Genomic DNA, 27495 nt, shown 5'->3' on the forward strand with positions numbered 1-27495 from the left:
TGAGTTTTCAGGATATTCAATAAAACTGGAAAGGATAGGGGAGGATAATGATATGGCTAAGGAAAAGTGCTAAGTTAACAGTTCTGAGCAATGATTAAGTATGAAATAGGTTTGTATGTGCTAAAGACAGTGCATCTCCAGAGCAAGTTTGAGAGCTACTGTTCTAGGGCATTCTTTCATTTGAAAAACATTGTTGCTCACCTGCAGCAGATGTTTTCCATAGATAGCAGGATTGATCAGGTACACAAGTTGGTGACGTCATCAGGATGCAATAGCTGTCCCATAGCTAAGAAATTAGTGTAATGTTCTGATCAGGTGTGGCCTTTCCTGTGCACAGCAGTCTCCTCTGTTCCTCAGTTAGTTCCATAGCTCAAAAATGAACCAGGTCTCAGGGAGGTGGGAATGTGTGCTTCATCAATCCTGCTGGCTACTGAAAATACTAGTTGCAGGTAAGCAACAGTGCTTTTTCTGTCACCGAGCAGGACTGAGGCACATGAATGGGTGACTCACAAGCTCAAGGCTACTCCTGGAAAATGGACAATAAATGAAAAGTTGAGTAGCCTTGATCTTGGGAGTCACCATATGTGTCCCTGAATCAATCTTGCTTGGTGACAGAAAAAGAATTGTTGCTCAGCTTGCCTATTTGAACTAAATCTGAGTGGCTTCAAGGAAGATGGACAAAGACTCAAAGGACCATCAGTAGGTAGCGCTTTTGCTGTTTGGCACAGGTGTTAAACCCAGATGTTCAGTACCGGGCCTTTTCTGGCAACCAGCATTGAATATCAAGGGGGGGGGGGGGGGGGGTTAACTGCTAAACGGTTAACAGGTTATGCTAATATTCAACACTAACTGGTTACCTTTTTAGCGGTTAAAGATAGGCCTGCTATTTATGCAGCCTATTTTAACTGCTAAACATAGCCAGTTTGGCACTGAATATCCATGTCTGACTGGCTATGTCACACAATACCTGCTAACTGCAGATTTTAAGTGGGTGTTGCGTTCGTGAGCCCTTGTGCCGGGTGGAGCACAGAGACGAGGACTCGCACCTGCACTCTGCTGGGCAGCTGAGCAATCCCGAGGCGCCATTCCCTGAGGGTTGAGCCCCCAGGTGCTGGCGGCTGATAGGACTTCCGGATACAGGCAGGGTTCAGAGGTGGCCGCAGGCAGAGAGTATCCGAGTTCAGGTAGAGTGAAGATACATACCTGTAGCAGGTGTTCTCTGAGGACAGCAGGCTAGACATCACCACACGTGGGTCGTCGTTCGCGACGGCCCAGGAGCTCTGGAAAAATCAAAAAGTTCTAGAAGGTGCGCGATGGGCGCGGGGACAATGCACCGCGCATGCGCGAGTGACTTCCTGCCCGCGACGCCCGCGCGCTTCCCTCAGTTAGATAAAAAGCAAACAAGAAAAAACTACAACTCCAAAGGGGAGGAGGGAGGGTTGTGGTGATGTCCAGCCTGCTGTCCTCGGAGAACACCTGCTACAGGTATGTATCTTCACTTTCTCCGAGGACAAGCAGGCTGGAGCTCACCACACGTGGGATATCCCTAGCACCCAGGCTCACTCAAAACAATAAACTTTGGTCAATTGGGCCTCGCAACGGCGAGGACTTAACTGAGATTGACCTAAAAACAAACACTCTAAGTGAGAGTGCAGCCTGGAACAGAACAGAAATGGGCCTAGGCGGGTGGAGTTGGATTCTACACCCCAAACAGATTCTGAAGCACCAACTGCCCAAACCGACTGTCGCGTCGGGTATCCTGCTGAAGGCAGTAGTGAGATGTGAATGTGTGGACTGATGACCACATCGCAGCTTTGCAAATCTCTTCAATGGAGGCTGACTTCAAGTGGGCCACTGACACAGCCATGGCCCTGACATTATGAGCCGTGACATGACCCTCCAAAGTCAGCCCAGCTTGGGCATAAGTGAAGGAAATGCAATCTGCAAGCCAATTTGAGATGGTGCGTTTTCCGATGGCAACCCCCATCCTGTTGGGATCAAAAGAAACAAACAACTGGGCAGACTGTCGATAGGGCTTTGTCCGCTCCACGTAAAAGGCCAATGCTCTCTTACAGTCCAAGGTATGCAACTTGTCCTCACCAGGGCAGGAATGTGGTCAGGGAAAAAATGTTGGCAAGACAATTGACTGGTTCAGATGGAACTCCGACACCACCTTTGGCAAAAACTTAGGATGAGTGCGGAGGACTACCCTGTTATGATGAAACTTGAGATAAGGAGCATGAACCACCAGGGCTTGGAGTTCACTGACTCTACGAGCTGAAGTAACAGCCACCAAGAAAATGACCTTCCAGGTCAAGTACTTCAGATGACAGGAATTCTGTGGCTCAAAAGGAGGTTTCATCAGCTGGGTGAGGATGACATTGAGATCCCATGACACTGTAGGAGGTTTGACAGGGGGCTTAGACAAAAGCAAACCTCTCATGAATCGAACAACTAAAGGCTGTCCAGAGATAGGCTGACCTTCTACACGTTGATGGTAAGCACTAAACGCACTAAGGTGAACTCTTACAGAGACCAGACTCTGACAAGTGTAGAAGGTATTCAAGCAGGGTCCGTGTAGGACAAGAGAAAGGATCTAGGGCCCTGCTGTCACACCAGACGGCAAACCTCCTCCATTTAAAACTGTAACTCTTTTTCGTGAAATCTTTCCTGGAAGCAAGCAAGACCCAGGAGACACCCTCGGAGAGACCCAAGGAGGCAACTTCTAAGTTCTCAACATCCAGACCGTGAGAGCCAGAGACCGGAGGTTGGGATGCAGAAGTAACCCCTGATTCTGAGTGATGAGGGTCGGAAAACACTCCAATCTCCATGGTTCTTCTGAAGACAAGTCCAGAAGAAGAGGGAACCAAATCTGACGAGGCCAGAAGGGTGCTATCAGGATCATGGTTCCTCGGTCTTGCTGGAGTTTCAGCAAAGTCTTCCCTACTAGAGGTATGGGAGGATACGCATACAGAAGGCCTGTCCCCCAATGTAGGAGAAAAGCATCTGACGCTAGTCTGTCGTGAGCCTGAAGTCTGGAACAGAACTGAGGAACTTTGTGATTGTATTGAGTGGCAAGAAGATCCACCGAGGGGGTGCCCCACGCTCGAAAGATCTTGTGGACAACGTCCAAGTTCAGGGACCACTCGTGAGGTTGCATTATCCTGCTCAATCTGTCGGCCAGACTGTTGTTTACACCTGCCAGATATGTGGCCTGGAGAATCATTCCATGCTAATGAGCCCAAAGCCACATCCTGATGGCTTCCTGACACAGAGGGCGTGATCCGGTGCCCCCCTGCTTGTTCGTGTAATACATGGCAACCTGATTGTCTGTCTGAATTAGAACAATGTGATTGGACAGCCGGTCTCTGAAAGCCTTTAGTGCATTCCAGATCACTCGTAATTCCAAGAGGTTAATCTGAAGATGTGTCTCCAGGACGGACCAAACTGCTTGAGTGTGGAGCCCATCCACATGAGCCCCCCACCCCAGAAGGGATGCATCCATCGTCAGCACTTTTTGTGGCTGTGGAATTTGAAATGGGCGTCCCAAGACCAGATTGGATCGAATGGTCCACCAATGAAGGGAATTGCGAAATTCGTTGGAGAGACGGATGACATCCTCCAGATCCCCTGTAGCCTGAAACCACTGGGAAGCTAGGGTCCATTGAGCTGATCTCATGTGTAGATGTGCCATGGGAGTCACATGGACTGTGGAGGCCATATGACCGAGAAGTCTCAACATCTGCCGAGCTGTGATCTGTTGAGATGCTTGAATCAAGGAGACGAGAGACAGAAGGTTGTCTGCCCTGGCCTGGGGTAAGTAGGCTCGACACGTCTGTGTGTTCAACAGAGCTCCTATGAAGTCCAATTTTTGAACAGGAACTAGATGGGACTTGGGATAATTGATTACAAACCCCAGTAGCTCGAGCAGCTGGATAGTAATCCGCATGGATTTCAGAGCTCCTGCCTCCGAGGTGTTCTTCACCAGCCAATCGTCGAGATAAGGGAACACATGTACTCCCAGTTTGCGTAGCGATGCTGCGACCACTGCCATACATTTTGTGAACACTCTGGGCGCAGAGGCGAGACCAAAGGTACTGCCTGTGACTTGGGAGCACCGAGATATGAGTATAGGCATCCTTTCTGTCCAGAGAGCATAGCCAATCGTTTTCCTGAATCATGGGAAGAAGGGTGCCCAGGGAAAGCATCCTGAACTTTTCGCGAACCAGATATTTGTTCAGGCCCCTTAGGTCTAGGATGGGACGCATCCCCCCCCCTGTTTTCTTTTCCACAAGAAAGTACCTGGAATAGAATCCCAGCCCTTCCTGCCCTAGTGGAACGGGCTCGACCGCATTGGCGCTGAGAAGGGCGGAGAGTTCCTCTGCAAGTACTTGCTTGTGATGGGAGCTGAAGGATTGAACTCCCGGTGGACAATTTGGAGGCAAGGATTCCAGATTGAGGGCGTATCCGGACCGGACTATTTGCAAAACCCACCTGTCGGAGGTTACAAGAGGCCACCTTTGGTGAAAAAACGTAAGCCTCCCCCCGACAGGAAGATCGTCCGGCACAGACACTTTGATGTCGGCTATGCTGCTCCGGAGCCAGTCAAAAGCCCGTCCCTTGCTTTTGCTGGGGAGCCGGAGGGGCCTGAGGCGCACGCCGCTGACGAGAGCGAGCATGCTGGGGCCGAGCCTGAACCGGCTGCTGAGAAGCAGGAGTGTACCTACACCTACTAGAGGAGTAGGGAGCACTCAGTCTTCCTCCAAAAAACCTCCTAGATGAGGAGGTAGTAGCAGAAGGCGTCCGGCGGGTGAGAGAATCCATAGCATCATGATGCTTTTTGAGGGAATCAACCATGTCCTCAACCTTCTCTCCAAAAAGATTGTCCCCGCGGCAAGGAACATCCGCCATACGGTGCTGGGTCTTCTGATCCAGGTCCGAAACACGCAGTCATGAGAGTCTGCGCATCACGATACCTTGAGCAGCCGCCTGGGATGCAGCATCAAAAGAATCAAAAGCTCCCCTGGCCAGGAATTTTCTGCATGCCTTCTGCTGCCTGACCACCTGGTGAAAAGGCTCAGCAAGCTCAGGGGGAAGAGCTTCAACCAAGCTGGACAGTTGCTTTATCGAGTTCCGTAAGTGGATGCTGGTGTACAGCTGGTATGTCTGGATTATGGCCGCGAGCATTCCAGCCTGATACGTACCCCATCACAAAAGAATCTAAGGTTCTAGACTCTCTGCCTGGGGGCGACGAGGCATAGTCTCTAGTACTCCTGGATCTTCTGAGAGCAGAGTCCATCACCATGGAGTCGTGAGGAAGCTGGGCCTTCACCATCACAGGTTCACCATGGACTCTGTACTGGGATTCGGACTTCTTGCTGACCACTGGATTAGAGAGAGGACAAGACCAGTTCCGCAACATCACTTCCCGGAGTGTATTGTGCAGGGGGGCCGTTGCAACCTCTTTTGGTGGAGAAGGATAGTCCAGGACCTCGAACATTTCGGCCCTGGGCTCATCCACAGCCTCCATGGGAAAAGAAATGTCCCGAGACATTTCCTGCACAAAAGATGAAAAGGAGAGACTCTCCGGTGGAGACTGTCTAACCTCAATAGGAGGAGTGGGATCAGATGGAAGCCCCTGAGAATCTTCCTCCGAAAAATACCGGGGGTTTTCCTCTTCACTCCATGAGTGCTCCTGCTCGGTATCAGACAATAGCTCCTGAAGAGCAGCCCGAACCCAATCCTGTCTCGACTTCGAGGCCCGATGTCCTTGTGGGGGGGGGGGGGGGGGCCGAGAAGTGGACCGATGCCTGGACTCCAGTGAAGCTTCCTCCACCGACATCGAGGGAGAGTCCACCCGGGTGTCAGCTGACTCAGACACCGCACGGGGTACCGAGGGCGGAGACGTCCACACAGGAGATGGACCAGACGCAGTATCAACAGTGGGTACCGAAGGCGCAAGCACCTGCGGTACCGATGCCGATGGACGCATCATCCCTTCCAGAAGGCTTGGAAGTATGGCCCGGAGACACTCATCGAGGGCTGCCATCGGAACAAGCGGTGGGGCCGGTGCAGGAGCCAGTGCTAGAGTCTGCAGGGGTTCGCGAGCCGGTACCTGGCTGCCAGACGGCCGACGCATTGGCACCTCCTGAATGGAGGGTGAGCGATCCTCCCGGTGCCGACGCTTCCCGGGTGCCGACTCCCTCGGCTCCCCGGAGCTCCCGGTACCGTAACGGGAAGGAGACCGATGACGGCGCTTCTTAGCCTTCGCTCGATGCCCGTCATCGACACTCCTCAGTACTGATGAAGAGGACGCGGAATCCTCGCGTCTTTTCGGGGCCGGGTCCGACTCAGAGCAGTCCCGGGGGGCCTGCATAGCAGTAGGCCTCGAGACAGGTGGAGACCCGCTCGATACCTCGCTGCTCCCAACGGTAACAGGCCTATCAGCAGCCATTACCTGGACTCTCGATGCTGCTTCCTTCGATGCCGATGCCAGTGCCGTCGACCTCGGTACCGATGCCGATGCTGACGTCGGTCTCTCACCCGAGCTTCTCGAGACACCTGGGTCCGTTTTTTCATCAATTTACACAACTTACAAGCAGCTGGTAAATGATCAGGACCCAGGCACTGAATACACCAAGCGTGAGAATCGGTCAACGAGATGGTCCGATTGCAGCGGGAACAGCGTTTGAAGCCGCTGGGAGTCCTCGATGACATCGGAGGAAAAATAGCGGCCGAAAAATCAAAGGGCTCGATGGTGCCAATCGAAAGGCACGAAAAAAGAATTCGCCGAGCAACCTAAGCGGTCGCGAACGAAAAAGAAAGAAAACTTAAAAGCGAAAAACTAGAAAATAAAGGAAAAATTCTTTTTTTTTTTTTAACAAAGCACAAAAAGAAAAACAGAGCGCGTAAATGCGAGGTAAAAAAACAAAACTTGCCTCCTGGGCCAAAAAACACGCAGAGAAGTTGAAAGTCACCTCTCTTCGCGAACGCGGAGAAAAGGAAACTGAGGGAAGCGCGCGGGCGGGAAGTCACTCACGCATGCGCGGTGCGTTGTCCCCGCGCCCGTCACGCACCTTCTAGAACTTTTTGATTTTTCCGGAGATCCTGGGCCGTCACAGACGACGACCCACATGTGGTGAGCTCCAGCCTGCTTGTCCTCGGAGAATAGGCAGTGACAGGCAGCAGGCAGAGAGTAATTCGGGTTCAGGCAGTAGTCAGAGACAGGCAGCAGGCAGAGAGTAATCCGGGTTCAGAGACAGGCAGAGAGTAGTCAGGATACACGCAGGGTCAGCAATGAGGAGTCAACAAAATAGATACAGCGCAAATAATCACCTACCGGAGTAGAAGCCGAAGCTGCTCCTAAAGTAGCCCCCACCATCAGGAGAAACAGAATCAACTGGCAAGGGGAGCTTCCCGTTGGCTGGCCAGCCGGCCGGAGGAGAAGCCTAGCTGCCAGGCTCCAATCCTGTGGAGCAGGAGGATGGGCGAAGAATTTGGCGTTCCAGGAGGGCTAGGCACGCCGCAAAGTTGCTTCCCAGACACGAACCCGCATGCAGCGGGAGCAGGTAGGGGCGATTCCTGGAGCGCCAGTCCAGCCAATATGGCCGATGCTCTGCGTTGGAAGATCCCAGCAGAGCTTGGATCGCCAGTTTCGCCAAGATGGCCGGCGCTTCACGTTGCGGGAGTGCCCCTCACCGAGGTGAGGAGCGTGACAGTGGGAGATAATTATCTCCCACTGAATATCTGCAGTTAGGCACTATGTGAAATCCGTTGGGTTGGTCGTGAGCCCTTCGGCCCTCGCCGAGGCCAAGGGGAGACCGACCCACCACCACACACCCCAGCTATCCAATACCCCTAAGCTACCCCTCCCCGCAGTCCCTCAGGAAGAAGGGAAATAGGCATACAGGCGAGCCTCGCGGCCGAACCAGAACCCACGCACACAGAGCCACTCGTGTGAGCCTCACGGCTGAACTGGAACCCAATCACACACAGGGAGGGGTGAAAGAACCCAGAGGGCCCCCCCCCCGGGCCCCAAGATGTCAGACACGCGCTGAACACCAGCAATAGGGCAGAGGGAGAAACAAAGGACCAGAGCGGGCCACGCCCACCCAGGGGACTAGCGCAGGACAGGGGAACTAACACAGCAACCCCCCCCCCCCCCACCACCAGGGTAGGAAGCCCCAGGCAGAAGCCAGAGGAACCAGACACAAAAGGAAGGCAGAAAGCCTTTGTCTCAAACCCACTGTAGACAGAGGCAAACAGAACACAAAGGGTTAAGCTTGTAGAGCCAACAGAGTTCCATAAATCAACAAACAATCAGAGAGAGGGAGCAGGGCCCATAGAACAAACACACTGGCAGAGGCAGGAACACCATATATACAGTACACAAAGGGGTTAAACTCACTGAGCCAGCAGGCCGGGGCACTGGGAAGAGAAATCCTTAAAACAAACAAAGGAGAACGCTCAGGCTGAGCAATGCCCAGTCCCCACTAAACAAACGAGCAGCTGACCCTGATTACAGAGCTACGCACACACACAAAGCAGCAGCTAACCCAGAGGGAAGGAAAAGAATACTCTAACACAACACAGATCCCTGTCAGAACCTAGAGCATGTTCTGAGAGAAAACTATCAGGCTTTCCAGTTACCACCAAGCGTAAGTAACGCAAAAGCAGAGAAACTCTTCAGCTGCAGGCTAAAGTACTATCCCCTGACATTAGCACAACCCCTGACAGCCAATCAGAAGAGACGTCCCCCCCTCCCCCTCAGCCAAACCGGCAGAATCATGCTATTTAACCAGCCAGGACGCCTGGTCTACTATGGTCCTTACTGCAGTCTCATTATGAGATGCCCTATCTTCCCTGTTTTGGTGATATATTTTAAAGACACCTTGTTCTGAACCATTCACTTGTGAGCAACTGTTGGCCTTCCCCCAGATTCTAGTTTAAAAGCTGCTCTATCTCCTTTTTAAATGTTGATGCCAGCAGCCTGGTTCCACCCTGCTTAAGGTGGAACCTATCTTTCTGAAAGAGGCTCCCCCTTCCTCAGAATGTTGCCCAATTCCTAACAAACCTAAAACCCTCTTCCCTGCACCATCATCTCATCCATGCATTGAGACTCTAGAGCACTGGCTGTCTCTTGAGGCCTGCGCATGGAACAAGGAGCACTTCTGAAAATGCTACTGTGGAGGTTTGGGATTTGAACTTTTTACCCAAGAGCCTAGATTTGACTTCCAGAACCTCCTTTCCCACATTTTCCTGTCATTGTACCCATATGTACCAAGACAGTAGGCTCCTCCCCAGCACTATCTAAAATTTTATCTAGGTGCCACATGAGGTTCGTCACCTTTGAACCAGGCAGGCAAGTGACCAAGTGATCCTTGCATTCACTAGCTACCCAGCTATCTGCATGCCTAATGATCGACTCTCTAACTACAATGCCAGTCCTAACCCTTCCTGGGCAGAAGCCCCTGGAGACACATTATTATTATTATTTCTTCCATTTGCACCCCACATTTTCCCACCTATTTGCAGGCTCAATATGGCTTACATAGTACCGTCAAAGGCGGTCGCCAAGTCAGTTAATAACAAATACAATACAAGTGATCGAGTGAGGTAGTTGTGAAGGGTCAAAAGGAATGAAGATTGTATGTTGTCCAGTACGATTATTGGTCATGCTGTGTTGCTTGGTGTAGGGATTTACGTTGGATCGTTGGGGTAGGCTTTTTTGAAGAGGTTGTTTTTTAGTGATTTCCTGAAGTTCAGGTGGTCATGGATTGGTGCAAGCAGATTTTGCATCCCCTGGAGGGCAGGTTTTGGCTACAGGATCACTTCCTGCCTCTCCACGGTGATGCTCCCTTCAGAAGACCTTTTACTTCCATGGCAGAACAGAGGTTACCATACTGGAGGTGGGACTTCTCTACTATGTGCCCTAGGCCTCCTCTATAAACCTCTCTGGCTGACTCAGCTCTTCCAAGTCTGATATTCTAGCCTCCAGAGACTGGATCCATTCCCTGAGTGCTAGGAGCTCTTTGCACCGAGTACATACATATGACTTCCCATCAACTGGGAGATAATCAAACATGTGACACTCAGTACAAAAGGCTGGATAGCCCCTTCTCACTGCTTGACTGCTGCCTGTATCTTATTATTGGTGATTTCTTAATTAAGTTGCTAATGGAGTGGGAATATATAAACTAAAGTCCCCTAAGATTGGTATGATTATCACATCATACCTTATGCTATGAGTTTATCTTGTTGGGCAGACTGGATGGACTGTACAGGTCTTTATCTACCATCATCTACTATGTTACTATATGTAAGATTGCTAGTTATATGCTAGGGTATGCTAATATTTATTATTATTATTATTATTATTATTATTAGGTTCCCCTCTATGGATCTAAGTGGTCTGTATTTCTAAGAGCTAATTACTGGCTAAATGAGATGCCCTAATTAAATTTCTAGCCTCCTAATTGGTTCAAGGGCCTATAATCAGAGATCAGGCTAGGAGTGGGTGGGAGGGAATTAAAGTTTAAACTGAGGTTTCCTGTGACTATTAGCTGTGCTTAATACTGATACTATGGTAACTTAAAATAGTCCCTTTAAATGCTAGCCTATGCTAAGTGAGCAGAATAACTTAAAATAAAGTCCCTGAGTTTAAAAGCAATTTCCCAGCAACTTCTTACCAGTGAAGTTCTCTCCCTCTCTGGAAGTCTTCTCACAGCACCTCTTCTAGACTGAGGGGAATTTAGCCCTGGTTTACTTATATGCTTGTGTTTCGTTGATGATTCACACTGCAATCAGTGTGCCAGTAGGGCCCTTTTGAACTTTTTCCTTTAATCAGTCACTGTGGAAGGGCTTTTTATAAAACTGCACAGCTGTATATATGTATTAAAAAGACTACTTATACTTTTGATTTTGGCCCATAAAGCTTACTATAATCAGGTTCCCACATATTTGGCTTCCTTAGCTCTCTCTCCCCAGCTTTGCACTCCCTGCAAGGACATCAGCTGGTTACTCCTCGGGTGACCCAGTCCTGAAGAAAGACGACCCATGAGAGTGCCTTTTTTTGAAGAGTTCCTAGCCTTTGGAATAAGCTCCCCCTTTTGCTTGAATCTGAACCCACTCATATAAAGTTTAAGGGTTTACTTAAAGCACTTTTTTTTTTTTACTTGGGCATTTAGGTTAACAGAGGTATAAGGCGATCGGTGGCATTCTATCTGTAGTGCTTATATGCTGGTTGTTTGAATGTAATATAGTTATTGCCTTCATTGTATGTGGTGCTGCCTTTCCTATCCATATATGGGGTTCTTATTAGGATATGTTTCTTATTATATGTCTTAATTTTTGTAAACCAGTAAGACCTACCAAAACCAAGTGGTACATGAAGTTTTAATTTAATAAACTAAACATATATGCACTGCTGTAGGCATTCCCAGGGTTGTAGTTTGGTGGAGCAGGGACAAAGTAGCCATGTACTCACATATTTTATAAAATATACTAGCCGTTAAGCCTGTTAAAACGGGCGAGATTTGTGTTTTGCAAAATGTGATAATTCTCACCTCCATTCATCCATGTCCAGCAAACCTCCACTCTCCCCTGCCCTCCCCCCCCCCCCCCCCCCATGTCCGGCAGCCCTCCTGTATCTCCTGGCTTCACCCCATCCACCAACCATCCTCTCTCCCCTGCCCTCCCCTCCCCTCCATCGATCCATGTCCAGCAGCCCTCCTGTCTCCCATGGCCTCACCCCGTCCACAGATCCTCCTCTCTCCCCTGCCCTCCCCCCATGTCCAGCAACCCTCCTCTCTGCCCTGCTCTCTCCACATGTCCAGCAACCCTCCTCTCTCTCCCCTGCCCTCCCCCCATGTCCAGCTACCCTCCTCGCCGCTGCTCCCTCCCCCCTCTGTGCCGGGCCCCCTGCACTGACATGAGAGCGCCTCTCACCTCCGTGTGAAAGCGCTGCAGGCAGCAGCAGGTCACTCTGCTGCTGCCTGCAGTGCTTCCACACGGAGGTGAGAGGCGCTGTCATGTCAGTGCAGGGGGCCCGATACGGAGGGGAGGGGAGTGGCGGCGGCGATGACGTCGGGGATGGGGGAGGGGTGGAGGTTGGTGCGCCGGCAAATCGCGATGTTGCTTCGTCTCCAGCGGCAGCGTCCGTTTCCCTCTCTGTTCCGCCCTCTGACGTCATCACGTCTTGATGCGAGGGCGGGGACAGAGAGTAAAGTCTCTACTGCGCATTTGCGGGTGAGTTGGTCACTTGTCATTTATATGTTTGATAAGTATGTCCACAGAATACATGTACACATTTACATCATCTTTATAGCAGGTGTGAGAATTTGTGCTCTTATTGGGGATAGTTTTGAGTGCTTATTTTATTAAGCCAACATAGGTATCTACATCACCTTTACAAAATAAGCATAAAAATCAGTGCCGTTTTGTTACTTTGACATAAGCAGGCTTGTGAGGGGGTTTATAGAAGACTACCCTTCACCTTTAAGAAACGTCCCTCTCTAACTAGCCTGGGTCACCTTAAGAGCACCAATACCACCCCGGGAAGAAATGAACCAGGAGTCAGTACCTGGGAGTTTAAAAGACAGGGCCAGGCTGAGGTTAAGAAGGTCCAGGGAAGGAAGAACTGAAGCACAAGTCTATGCCTTTACTGAAAGATTTTAACTGATGTGACCTAAGGTATGCCAACTCTGTTCCTTGTTAAGACTTGCAAGTCTTGCTGAGGTCTGGCTGGAGACAGACCTGAGAACCTACAAGCTGTGTTTGGGGTGGGGTATCCCCACCAGCCACACACTGCTTGGCCTGCTAGCCAGAGGCCTACTTGAGACTGTGTTACTAAATAAGAGAAACTGTTGCATCTGAGATTCCTGGCCTGTGAGGTAACAGGTCCCAGGGGCTCAGGTGAATAAAAACATTTACTTTCACATTTATACATCTTGTCTGGCTGAGATATTTCAAGGGCCACCCCATAACCCTTACCAGGGGCCTCACAAGCCTCTTATAAAACTGAATACATGAAAACATTTACAACTTTGTACATTTTTGCAAGAATATTTGTGTACTACAGAAGACACTGTACAAGTCTATTTTACAAAGGTACATATATGCCTATGTTACCTTGGTAAAACTGGTGCCTTTTTGGACTTCTCACACAGCTACACTGTTATAAAATTACCCTCCATATATGCTATGAGTATGTTGGTGCCCAGTTTCTGTGGATGAATTCATTTATCTGTTTCAACATACATAATGGAGAGTTATGATTTGAAATTCAAAAAATGACATAGACAAAAATTACCAGGTATTCTCCAGTATGCATACTATAAAGAATACCTAAGAAAATGGATGAGTGCAATGGCTAAGATTCCTTCTTTCCTACCATGAGCTGCAAACATTCTCCCAGCATCCCTATCCTCAGAACACTGACCCAAGGAATCAAACTACAGCTGAGCCACTAGGCCAGCCTATATATTTGCCTTCTAATACCACATTCTACCTTGATGTTCTGCCAGGGCATCAGGCTTGATAGTGGCCAGAGTGTACTCTACTGGGAAGAAGAAAGACAGCTCTCTTTCAGCTTCTTCTTCAGATGAACTGCCATGAAACTGATTTATCTCGCACTTTTTTGGAGAAAATTCTGCTCTTAAACTGTAGATAAAACACAATGTATTAGATATTAGATTCTACTGTCCACATTAGAGGCTGGCCAAAACCAGTGGTTTTGATTCCAGCCGAAACTGAATCCACGGCTGAAATTTACCACTCATTTCAGCTGGAACCAGAACCAAAACTGAACACAGTACCTTGTGGGTCCTCCTTGGCTAGCTACCACTGCCACACCCCTCCTCCCTCCCGGGAAAGGGCTAGCCAACTGACCAACTACCCAACCCTCTCACCACTCGAAGACCCTTCCCAGGCCTACCTTTATATAGCCCAGTGCTCTAGTGGCGTCTTCTGGGCAAGAGCGATCCCCAGTAACTCTTGCCGCTGCAGGTTCCTCAGCCAAAATGGCTGCTGGGACTTCCCGTGGTAGCCTCATGAGACTGTCATGGGAGGTCCCAGCAGCCGTTTTGGGATTCAAAGCAGCATAGGCAGGAGCGACTGAACATTGCTCCTGCTTATGCTGCTTCAAATTCCATGATGCCACCGGGACCTTCTGTGGCAGTCCCATGAGGCTACCACGTGAAGTCCCAGCAGCTATTTTGGCTGGGAGACCGCTCTTGCCCAGAAGAAGCCACTAGACCACCAGACCATTTAAAGGTAGGCCCGGGGAGGGCCTTTGGGTGGTGAGAGGGCAGAGGGGTGGAGATAACCGTGGCAGACCGTTTCGGTTTCAGAGGAAAATGAATGAACATTTTCTGCTGAAAACAGAATCCAGATTTTGGGTTGGTTTCAGTGCTAAATCCAAAACTAAAATTTAGTCGGCCTAAAGTCCATACAAATCCACCTTATATAACAATGTGCAAATTTTAGCCATACTGAAGGAGGGCAGTTTTCAGACAGTTGATTAATATAGGTCATCAGAAAGACATAGCAAAACATTTGCACGCCAATCACTGTCAAACTAGTGCTTGCTCAACACTTCTTCACATTGTTACCCAATCTGGCATCTGCTAAATGAGGACTAGGGATTAAATATAGGTAGCCATATTAAAGTCTGATTTAGTCAAGGTGAGGCAGCATGGGCATAATTATACATATATAAGAAATTTTATTTCAACTTTTCATCCTGCAAGTGATGGAGGAATGTCATCTGGTTTAGATTATTTAGAAATTTTACGTTTGCCAGGCTAAAGGTTAGAAAGGTCAGCGACAGAAACTTCTTTCACCCTTTGTGAGTGATGGATTGCTAAATGCTGGCACATCTGTATACTATTATGAATGAACAAGGCATGAGCCAGACATACGGTAGTTTAAAAGATTAAGCTGAAATACTGTTTAGAAGTTCTTGATATGTAGATTTGTTATAAGGAATACTGATTCTGTGTATTTTAGAATATGTCTTCTTTTAGAATATGTGTATTTTGTGTAGTTAATATGTAGAATACCTTTTTAAATCTAATGTTTGTTCAACTCTTTGCCTTACGTTCTGAGTAGGGCTGCAGTGAAAAGGTCAGCATATGGTTTGAATTTTCTGCAGTTCTGGCTGGTTTAATGTATGGAGCTAATAAGTGAAAGAGGTCAGAGAAGTCAGCTCTCTTCTCCTTGATTGATTAGCTAAGTATAGGAATGGTCTTGAAAGTAATAACAAACTATAGCTGTATGCTATTAAGTAAGACTGGCCCTTAACCCCTTAATGAATGCCAGAGTTCAGTTAGCAGTTAGTATGGAGTTGACTAGGAATATGAGAAATTAATCATAATGAAAATGTAAGAGACTGGTGCCATATTGTCTGGTTTGAGGGGCCCCAGGTCATAGGTCAGTTTGAGAAATATCAAACCTATGTAACTGATATTTTTAAAGTAATGATTGGCTGAGGCAAGGTAACCAATCTATTCTTTACCATCTGGAAAGTAAGGGGGGCTAGAGAGGGGGATAGCACTGTATTTAAGTGGGAGTAGAAGCAGTTTACGTCAGAAGGAACAGACAGAAGAAGGAGAGCTGAAGGAAGACAGACAGCAGAAGAAGAGAAGGAGCTGAGACAGAAGCCATAACATCCAGAGAGCTGAGAGAGAGAGAAGAGAGCTAGAACTGATGTCCTACTCTGTTTGCTGGCAAATAAAGAAGATTTCTCCCTCATTCTGGTGTGTGCTGTTTGACTCCTGAAGTACCACAGATTCTGCTAACAATAGGGGTAATTCATGCATCCATTCCTGCAACAATTCTTGGTGTCAGCAGTGGGATCCTGAACCGGCACCCAACTGACTGAGGAACATTCGCCGGGTATGTATTCTCTGTATTCTGTATTGTAATCCTAGCTAGGAAACTGTAAACCAGCCCCTCACAAATTGAGGGAAGGGGAGTCTGATCAACTCTCAGCGAAGGCCTTAGTAGCTTTTAGTCTAGTGGAGATTAGAAGCGAAACCGCTTGAGCTTATCTGTATCTGAGAAATTTGAAATTGTTGGGTGGGATTTTCTGTATGGAATGTGTGATGCTTGAATGTTAAAAGAGTGGGGACCCCTTACTGCACTCTCAAAAATTCCCTCCCTCTTTGTGTGTTGTAACTGTAAGCATTATGGGAGGGAAATCGTCTAGACAAATTCATACTCCCCTAGATTGTATGCTTAAGAATTTCAAGAAAGGATTTTTAATTAATGATTATGGACAGACTTTAAGCTCAAGTACTCTAAGAACCTTGTGTGAAGTTGAGTGGCCATCTATGGGAGTGGGGTGGCCCTCTAGTGGCAGCTTAGATATTGAAGTAATCCGGAAGGTCTACAGCATAATTGTAGGAGAACCAGAATATTCTGAACAACTCCCCTATATAGATTCCTGGGACAGCCTTGTGACTGACCCTCCCTCTTGGTTGAAAACTTATATGGGATCCCCAGTAAAATTCATGTTAGGCCGCGTTCAAAGAAAGATTAGAAAATCTAAATTGGAAGAGGGAAAGAGCCCTAGGAAGCCTACCACCCAATCGGTGGCTTCCGCCCCTACCCTGCCCGAGAAACCCATACTCTCTGATGACCCCTCAGATCTTGAGCCACCACCTTATGGCCCATTGTTGGGGTTCCGTGCTACCCCCAGAGATCCACGTCGCCCAGCCCAAGCCTCTCCAGCACAGGCTTCTCCGGATAGTTCCTCCCCTTCTGTGCAAAACCCGCCACATCCTAGGGTGGACCTTTCATCCGGCCTGTACCCTTCTTTGCCACATTCTCCCCTGCTAACCTCCGAAGACCCACTTTGGGCTCCACTCTCTGACTCCTCAACTCCCGACAGCCCAGCCTTTCCCTCTAGTACCCCTCCCCACTCATCAGGGGCCCGGCATCCTTTTCAATGGACTGAATCACCTGTGACCACCTCTCAGTCTATGAGTATCCCTCCCCATCCCTCAGGGGTTCAACACACCTCCACTGAATGGGTTAGACCTGCTGCAATCACCTTTGAGCATGATAGGAGGGTAGCTCCTAGCTCTACCTCAGGTTCCATTCCTACCTCCTCGAGAGTTCTGCCCCTGCGTCAGGTAACCACCACTCGACCGGATCCTAATAATGAGGGTCAGGTTATGCAGGCACAGGCCTACCAGTATGTACCCTTCACAACCACCGATCTCCTGAATTGGAAGACGCATTACCCCTCTTATACTGAAAAGCCTCAGGCAGTGGTGGACCTAGTGGCTAGCATTATGGCCACCCATAACCCAACCTGGACTGATTGTCAACAACTTCTCCTGACCCTCTTCACAACTGAGGAGAGGCGGAAGATTTTGCAAAATGCTGAGGCCATCACGCGAGCACGTGCTCCCGAGAGGACACCGGACCTAGAGGAATGGGTTAGAACTCGGTTCCCTCGTGCAGCTCCAGCTTGGGATCCAAATAATGAGCAGCACTATGAACTGTTGTCTGGCTATTGCCGGGACTTGCTGGAAGGTATGAGGAAAGGCATAAAGAGGCCCATTAATCTGGCAAAGGTCTCTGAAATTCTTCAAGGGGCAACTGAATCCCCTGGGGCCTTTTTAGAGCGACTAATTGAAGCCTACAGAACATACACCCCATTTGACCCTCAAAATGTACCACCTGTTCCTCTGATCCCATTCCCACCCACCTTCTTAATGCCATCTCTCCTACTCTTATTCCTTTTATCTGTCACATTCTCAACCTCTCACTTTCCACTGCGACTGTCCCTGCTTCCTTTAAACATGCTGTGGTCACACCTCTCCTTAAGAAGCCTTCACTTGACCCTACTTGTCCCTCTAATTACCCGACCCATCTCCCTCCTTCCTTTTCTCTCCAAATTACTTGAGCGTGCTGTTCACCGCCGCTGCCTTGATTTTCTCTCCTCACATGCTATTCTTGACCCATTACAATCTGGTTTTCGCCCTCTCCACTCAACTGAAACTGCGCTTACTAAAGTCTCCAATGACCTATTACTGGCTAAATCCAGAGGTCAATATTCCATCCTCATTCTTCTTGATCTTTCCGCTGCTTTGACACTGTCGATCACAGCATACTTCTCGATATCCGGTCCTCACTTGGATTCCAGGGCTCTGTCCTTTCCTGGTTCTCTTCCTACCTCTCCCTCCGCACCTTTAGTGTTCACTCTGGTGGATCCTCTTCTACTTCTATCCCTCTGCCTGTCGGTGTACCTCAGGGTTCTGTTCTTGGTCCCCTCCTCTTTTCTATCTACACTTCTTCCCTTGGTTCATTAATCTCATCCCATGGCTTTTCCTACCACCTCTATGCTGATGACTCCCAAATCTACCTTTCTACCCCTGATATCTCACCTTGCATCCAAACCAAAGTTTCAGCGTGCTTGTCTGACATTGCTGCCTGGATGTCTCAACGCCACCCTGAAATTAAATATGACCAAAACCGAGCTTCTCATTTCCCCCCCAACCCACCTCCCCGCTCCCCCCGTTTTCTATTTCTGTTGATGGCTCTCTCATTCCCCTGTCTCCTCAGCTCGAAACCTTGGGGTCATCTTTGACTCTTCTCTCTCCTTCTCTGCTCATATCCAGCAGACCGCCAAGACCTGTCGTTTCTTTCTTTACAACATCCGTAAAATCCGCCCCTTTCTTTCCGAGCACTCTACCAAAACCCTCATCCACACCCTGTCACCTCTCGTTTAGACTACTGCAATCTGCTTCTTGCTGGCCTCCCACTTAGTCACCTCTCCCCTCTCCAGTCGGTTCAAAACTCTGCTGCCCGTCTCATCTTCCACCAGGGTCGCTTACTCATACTACCCTCTCCTCAAGACCCTTCACTGGCTCTCTATCCGGTTTTCGCATCCTGTTCAACTTCTTCTACTAACCTATAAATGTATTCACTCTGCTTGCTCCCCAGTATCTCCCACACTCGTCCTTCCTACACCCCTTCCCGTGCACTCCGCTCCATGGATAAATCCTTCTATCTGTTCCCTTCTCCACTACTGCCACTCCAGACTTCGCAGCCTTCTATCTCGCTGCACCCTACGCCTGGAATAAACTTCCTGAGCCCCTACGTCTTGCCCCATCCTTGGCCACCTTTAAATCTAGACTGAAAACCCACCTCTTTAACATTGCTTTTGACTCGTAACCACTTGTAACCACTCGCCTCCACCTACCCTCCTCTCTTCCTTCCCGTTCACATTAATTGATTTGATTTGCTTACTTTATTTATTTTTTGTCTATTAGATTGTAAGCTCTTTGAGCAGGGACTGTCTTTCTTCTATGTTTGTACAGCGCTGCGTATGCCTTGTAGCGCTATAGAAATGCTAAATAGTAGTAGTAGTAGTAGGCACTAGAAAACCAGAGAATGGTGAATAGCGCATTGGTGGCCAGAGTATGCCAGATATCCGGAAGAAGTTGCAGCGTCAGGAGGATTCGCAGGGATGAATACCACCCAGCTTAATTGAGATCGACAACCAAGTTTTCATTAATAGGATCAGGAGGTGCGCCGAGAGGCAGACCGGAAGATGCAGAAGAAGGCCGACCTTTTAGCGGCAGCCATTACTAATTCCACCCTAAACCGAGGTCGACCTCTAGCTAATGGGAAGCCAAAGTGGGACCCCGGACACCAGCCAGGCCCCGAGATTCCTTCAATCAATCCCGGCCAAGGGGGGAGAATCCCAGACCAAGATTGGAGAGGGACCAGTGTGCCTATTGTAAGGAAAGAGGGCACTGGAAAGATGAATGCCCCCAGAGGCGCCAGGGACTGAGAAGGGGACCAGGAGATCGAGGAAGCCGAGGCCGAGTTCGAGAGGGAAGATATGAGCCTCCTGAATCTGACATCATCGGGATAGCCGAGATGGCAGAATGGGACGAATAGGACAGGACGGGTTCCTACAAACTGGGCTCCCAGGCACCTATGGTCAAGCTAACTAGGGAGCCGCTCAATTCCATTCATGATTGATACAGGCGGTGAACATTCTGTTGTGACGGAGCGATTAGCGCATGTGTCTGGAAAACTGTCCGAGTGGTGGGAGCCACGGGGGTGCAGAACCGGAGGCCCTTTCTGATGACCCGTAGATGCCAATTAGGCTCACACACAGTCACTCATGAATTCCTCTATATGCCAGACTGTCCAATCCCTTTGTTAGGTCGAGACCTGCTGTCCAAGCTTAGGGCCCAAATTTTCTTTGACTCTGATGGCCAGACTTCAGTCTCCTTCCGGCCCCCGACATCCAGCCCTAAGGGTATATTGAGTTTCTGCTGCCCCCTTGAAGAAGAATGGTGGCTGCATCAGTCGCATGGCCAAGTTGACCTACCCCTGGCAGACAGCTTCCAGGTCAGTGGGGTATGGGCAGAAGATAATCCCCCAGGGTTGGCCCGAAATATTTCTCCTGTCCATGTAGATTTACTTCCAAGTGCCCGGCCAATCCATCTTCGCCAATACCCAATTCCCCGAAAGGCTCTGGAAGGGATTCAAGCACATCTGAATCGTTTGTTATCCCATGGAATTATTCGACCTTGTCAGTCTCCATGGAATACGCCACTGTTGCCAGTTCAGAAGCCAGGGACTGAGGACTACCGGCCAGTCCAAGACTTACGAGTGGTCAACAAATCCACTATTTCATTACACCCTGTAGTGCCTAATCCATATGTCCTGCTGGGATTGATACCTTCTGGAGCTACCCATTTCACGACACTAGACTTAAAAGATGCCTTCTTTTGTATTCGGGTGGCCCCCGCCAGTCAACTGCTTTTTGCCTTTCAATGGGAAAACCCAGTAACAGGCAGGAAGCTTCAGTATACATGGACCCGCCTGCCACAGGGGTTCAAGAACTCCCCCACCATTTTTGGGACAGCCCTAGGGCAAGACCTTAAGACTTTTAAATCTGAGCCTTCCAGGCGAGTTTTACTCCAGTATGTAGATGACCTCCTGATTGCAGCAGTGACTCAGGAAGAGTGTTTTGAGGCTACCAGAGAATTGCTGGAGCTACTCTTGGATGCAGGCTATAAGGTCTCACGCTCAAAGGCCCAACTTTGTCAGTCAGAAGTGAAGTATCTGGGCTTTTGCATTTCCCAGGGAAGTCGGAGACTGGATGTTAGTAGGAAGCAAGTGGTTGCTGCAATTCCCCAACCCAAGTCCAGAAGGGAAGTTAGGGAATTTCTGGGAGCAGCCGGATTCTGCAGAATTTGGATTCCAAATTTTGCATTGATGGCGAAACCCCTTTACCAGGCCACAAAGGGGGGTGAAAAGGAACCATTTGAATGGGGACCTACTGCTCAACAATCTTTCATTGCCATAAAGAAAGCCCTACTCCAAGCCCCTGCGTTAGGCCTTCCTGATGTGGAGAAACCTTTCTCACTGTATGTCCACGAGCGACAGGGGGTTGCTCTGGGTGTGCTGACCCAGATGATGGGATCCTGGCAGAGGCCTGTTGCATATCTGTCTAAACAGCTGGATGGAGTGGCTAAAGGATGGCCAGCCTGCATGAGGGCCATTGCAGCAACAGCCTTACTGGTCCAGGAAGCTGATAAGTTGACCTTGGGGCAAGAACTGGTTGTTAAAGTCCCCCACGCAGTTCTCACCCTCATGGAGTATAAGGGCAATCACTGGTTTACAAATAACCGCATGGTTAAGTACCAAGCCAGCTTGTGTGAGAATCCACGGATACACCTGGAAACAGTGGCTACATTCAATCCTGCCACTCTTTTGCCAGCATCTGAGGGACCACCGGATCATGACTGTATCCAAACCATGGATGAAGTGTACTCCAGTCGACCAGATCTTAAAGATGTTCCTTGGAGGGACCCAGATGTAATTTATTTCACAGATGGAAGCAGTTACGTGGAGAACTCCAAGCGATTGGCAGGCTATGCTGTGGTGACAGAGGACAAGGTGATAGAAGCAAGGGCCCTGCCCCAAGGAACTTCAGCCCAGAAAGCAGAACTTGTGGCCCTCATACGAGCTCTGGAGCTAGCAGCAGGACTGGTGACCAATATTTATACTGATTCCAAGTATGCCTTCACAACTCTACATGCTCATGGAGCTTTGTATAAGGAAAAGGGACTCATAAATGCCGCAGGCCAACCTGTTAAGTATGGACCTGAAATACTTCAGCTGCTAGAGGCTGTTTGGGCCCCTAAGAAGGTAGCTGTCATTCACTGCAGGGGACATCAAAGGATAGATACTCCAGTGGCCCGAGGGAATCGCCATGCTGATCGGGTGGCCAAGGAAGCTGCTCGAGGACCCTTAGCAAGTACTGTGACTCCCCTGTTCCAAATTCGATTGCAAGAATGGACGCCTATGTACACCCAAATGGAAGAGAAATGGGCTCAAGAGGAAGGTGCAGTAAGGAGACCTGATGGCTGGTTACATCTCCCTGATACCAGAGTTCTGGTGCCACGCCACCTAGCTTGGCCTGTAGTGTCTCAAGCTCATGATCTGTCACACTTAGGGAAAACAGCACTAGCCCGCCTACTCAGTCGAGTAGTGGTGCTGGAAGGATTGGATAGTCTGGTTGCCACTGCCTCTGCCCGATGTACTCTCTGTGCCCAGAATAATGCTCGTCAGGGACCCCGTATTCCACCAGGAGTTCAGTCTAGAGGACTAACACCCTTTGAGTCTCTAGTTATAGACTTCATAGAAATGCCCAGGAGCGGTAGGCTCCGATACCTCTTGGTCATGGTCTGTACCTTTTCTGGGTGGGTGGAAGCATATCCTACAGTCACTGAGAAAGCCACAGAAGTAGCTCGAGCCCTCCTTAGGGATGTCATCCCCAGGTATGGACTGCCCCTTGCCATAGGTTCAGATAATGGTCCCGCCTTTGTTGAAGCCACACTTCAGGCCCTGTCCCGCGCATTACGCATTACTTGGAAATTGCATTGTGCCTACCGTCCCCAGAGTTCAGGGCAGGTTGAGCGGGCAAACAGAACTTTGAAAAATAGCCTAGCAAAGATTTGTCAGGAAACCCAACTGAAATGGCCACAGGCACTGCCACTAGCCCTCTTCCGCCTCCGATGCACCCCAACTAAAGGAACAGCCCTCTCTCCCTTTGAAATTGTGTATGGGAAGCCCCCAGCCATTTTGCAGGGAATTAAGGGAGACATAGGGATTTTAGGGTCTGCTCAGGTGCAGGAGCAGGTAGCCCTCTTGGGCAGGATAATTTCTGAGCTTCAGTCTTATGTGAGAGAAATAAACCCTGTCCCCTTCCAGGCTCAGGTACATTCCTTCCTGCCAGGGGATAGAGTTTGGGTGAAAGACTGGAGGCTCCAGCCTTTGGGGCCCCGATGGAAAGGACCTTTTACTGTTTTGCTTTCTACCCCTACAGCTGTGAAGGTCGCAGGGATAACTCCATGGGTCCATTGGTCTCGAATCAAGTCTGCTGACCAGACTGAGCCCAGCATGGATCAGACGGAGCCTAAACAGTGGAGAGCAGAAAGTGATCCAGCGGAGCCATTGAAGTTGCGCTTGACCCGAACCAAAGAATCTACTAGCTGAAAAGAAGGGTCAACTGCATACTGCAGAAGCTGCTGAACTTCGGCTTCACACTGAGACTCTTTCTTGCCCTGATTCTGGCTTTCTTGGAATTTGAGAGCTTGATCCTTGTCAGTTGAGGGTCTATCCCAACTGGTATAAGAACTCAAAGACTGAGAACATTATATTAGAATAATCTGTGATTAGCACAGACTGTTGAAATATTATTGCTTAATTAGTTTGCTGTATTTGTTTTAGATTAGGAAGAAAGAAAATGTTAGTAGTTTGGGTGCTTTTGTTGTTTTCTACTCCTTGCCTCCTTTTTCCTAATACCCCAACTCGCTCTAACCTTTGGTTACACTCAGTCCAGGAACTAATTAGCCAGGCAAAGATTACTTCCCCTTGTATTGTGTGTTCCCGATTTTCTCCTTATACTACAGATGTCCCAGCTGTACCTGTCCCTGTGCAGCTCCCAGCTCTTATACCTCCCTACTTTTCGAGTTCAGGCCCTTAGAGCCAGGATTATACTTGGTGGTCCTTTTATAATGCTACCTCCCCCTCTGAATCTTCTCTAAGGCCAGTCTTTACGTCTCCCTATCCAGCTTCTGGAGTGTTTTGTTTAACAAGAAGCATCTCAACTGTTCTTCCCATTCCCTGTAACTATACTAATGTTCTCCCAGAAAAAGGGGAATCTGTGTGGGTAGTCTCTCCAGGTACTCCTATGTGCCCTACTACCATACCTGCAGATTATGACCAGGGTGATTATCTGGCTCCTAACCTTACTACTGAGAAGACTATAGTGTCCCGGCCTATTTTCTACTTTCATAAGTCCCCGGGGTATGAAAGGGTTGCAACATATGAGCAGTCTGTCACAATTGGGGATTGGCACCTATGGTGTACAAAGTCTCCATTTCTTCTTAGTTCCCCCTGGGATAGGGGCTCGCATTATGGGCATCCTAATGTCCATCCTGTGCCAACATTTATTGGGAACTTTCCTCGCCCTCTCCTTGGTCATTACTGGCTCTGTGATAATGTCCTCCACATGATTCTTCCCCCCACATATGATTTTTGTGTATTGGTAACCTTGAATTATTTTCCTAAAGTTATTCCTCTCCTCAAGCCATCATCCCCGCACCGCTCTAAGCGAGAGGCCTTGTCCTTACCTTCCTCCGTTGCCACAGAGGATGAGGCGATTGAATTAGCCCTCCAGTATATTAACTCTACTTATCCTTTGACTAAAAAGAGACTTGTAGCCCTTTCTGCTACGGCCTGGATTCCAATTGGGGGTCCGGTAGCGGGTATTACTGAACTGGGCATGGCTACCCGGAGACTTCAGTCTCTACTCCATGTTTTAGTTCATGAGCTGAACGTGGTAGTCAATGCATTGCAGGAACAAATTAATGAATTAAGTATAGTTTCTCGGTATAACCGTATGGGTCTTGACTATCTCTTTGCAGCCCAGGGTGGCCTCTGCACAGTGCTAAATTCTTCAGAGTGCTGTACTATTGTCATAAATAGGACGCATGTAGTTAGGCATGCTATGGATAAAGTCCTACAGTTGGCCAGCCTTAATGTGGAGGATTACCGAGGAGGATTAGACCTTACCTCCTGGTGGTGGTCATTGACCTCCTGGATACGTCCCTTGTTCATTTCCCTAATAGTCTTAGTTTTAGCAGGGTTGTTGTTTTGTTTCCTGGCCTCATGTGCTTCGGCAGTATGCCGTCGAACCTTAACAAGTAGGGTAATGGTGATTCACAAGCCTATTCCTAGTTAGGATCACTATAATCTCCAGAGTTTGAGTTGTGAGACTTATCTCTGCATAAGCTGATTTTAGTCTCAAAGGGGGGAATGAGGCAGCATGGGCATAATTATACATATACAGTGGGGGAAATAAGTATTTGATCCCTTGCTGATTTTGTAAGTTTGCCCACTGACAAAGACATGAGCAGCCCATAATTGAAGGGTAGGTTATTGGTAACAGTGAGAGATAGCACATCACAAATTAAATCCGGAAAATCACATTGTGGAAAGTATATGAATTTATTTGCATTCTGCAGAGGGAAATAAGTATTTGATCCCCCACCAACCAGTAAGAGATCTGGCCCCTACAGACCAGGTAGATGCTCCAAATCAACTCGTTACCTGCATGACAGACAGCTGTCGGCAATGGTCACCTGTATGAAAGACACCTGTCCACAGACTCAGTGAATCAGTCAGACTCTAACCTCTACAAAATGGCCAAGAGCAAGGAGCTGTCTAAGGATGTCAGGGACAAGATCATACACCTGCACAAGGCTGGAATGGGCTACAAAACCATCAGTAAGACGCTGGGCGAGAAGGAGACAACTGTTGGTGCCATAGTAAGAAAATGGAAGAAGTACAAAATGACTGTCAATCGACAAAGATCTGGGGCTCCACGCAAAATCTCACCTCGTGGGGTATCCTTGATCATGAGGAAGGTTAGAAATCAGCCTACAACTACAAGGGGGGAACTTGTCAATGATCTCAAGGCAGCTGGGACCACTGTCACCACGAAAACCATTGGTAACACATTACGACATAACGGATTGCAATCCTGCAGTGCCCGCAAGGTCCCCCTGCTCCGGAAGGCACATGTGACGGCCCGTCTGAAGTTTGCCAGTGAACACCTGGATGATGCCGAGAGTGATTGGAGAAGGTGCTGTGGTCAGATGAGACAAAAAATTGAGCTCTTTGGCATGAACTCAACTCGCCGTGTTTGGAGGAAGAGAAATGCTGCCTATGACCCAAAGAACACCGTCCCCACTGTCAAGCATGGAGGTGGAAATGTTATGTTTTGGGGGTGTTTCTCTGCTAAGGGCACAGGACTACTTCACAGCATCAATGGGAGAATGGATGGGGCCATGTACCGTACAATTCTGAGTGACAACCTCCTTCCCTCCGCCAGGGCCTTAAAAATGGGTCGTGGCTGGGTCTTCCAGCACGACAATGACCCAAAACATACAGCCAAGGCAACAAAGGAGTGGCTCAGGAAAGAAGCACATTAGGGTCATGGAGTGGCCTAGCCAGTCACCAGACCTTAATCCCATTGAAAACTTATGGAGGGAGCTGAAGCTGCGAGTTGCCAAGCGACAGCCCAGAACTCTTAATGATTTAGAGATGATCTGCAAAGAGGAGTGGACCAAAATTCCTCCTGACATGTGTGCAAACCTCATCATCAACTACAGAAGACGTCTGACCGCTGTGCTTGCCAACAAGGGTTTTGCCACCAAGTATTAGGTCTTGTTTGCCAGAGGGATTAAATACTTATTTCCCTCTGCAGAATGCAAATAAATTCATATACTTTCCACAATGTGATTTTCCGGATTTAATTTGTGATGTGCTATCTCTCACTGTTACCAATAACCTACCCTTCAATTATGGGCTGCTCATGTCTTTGTCAGTGGGCAAACTTACAAAATCAGCAAGGGATCAAATACTTATTTCCCCCACTGTATAAGAAATTTTATTTCAACTTTTTATCCTGCAAGTGATGGAGGAATGTCATCTGGTTTAGATTATTTAGAAATTTTACGTTTGCCAGGCTAAAGGTTAGAAAGGTCAGCGACAGAAACTTCTTTCACCCTTTGTGAGTGATGGATTGCTAAATGCTGGCACATCTGTATACTATTATGAATGAACAAGGCATGAGCCAGACATACAGTAGTTTAAAAGATTAAGCTGAAATACTGTTTAGAAGTTCTTGATATGTAGATTTGTTATAAGGAATACTGATTCTGTGTATTTTAGAATATGTCTTCTTTTAGAATATGTGTATTTTGTGTAGTTAATATGTAGAATACCTTTTTAAATCTAATGTTTGTTCAACTCTTTGCCTTACGTTCTGAGTAGGGCTGCAGTGAAAAGGTCAGCATATGGTTTGAATTTTCTGCAGTTCTGGCTGGTTTAATGTATGGAGCTAATAAGTGAAAGAGGTCAGAGAAGTCAGCTCTCTTCTCCTTGATT

General features: G+C 48.5%; 1 protein-coding gene across 1 annotated transcript in view; it reads right to left on the reverse strand.

Annotated features, from left to right (window-relative positions):
* Positions 1-27495, reverse strand: part of NME9 (NME/NM23 family member 9) — a 330355-nt gene that overhangs the window by 74957 nt on the left and 227903 nt on the right. Inside the window, exon 13 of the mRNA XM_030210834.1 lies at positions 13508-13659. Coding sequence (XP_030066694.1) covers positions 13508-13659 — 152 coding nt within the window. The remainder of the gene's footprint in view (positions 1-13507; positions 13660-27495) is intronic.

Source organism: Microcaecilia unicolor, chromosome 7, assembly GCF_901765095.1.
Source record: "Microcaecilia unicolor chromosome 7, aMicUni1.1, whole genome shotgun sequence".
NCBI classification, from domain to species: Eukaryota; Metazoa; Chordata; class Amphibia; order Gymnophiona; family Siphonopidae; genus Microcaecilia; species Microcaecilia unicolor.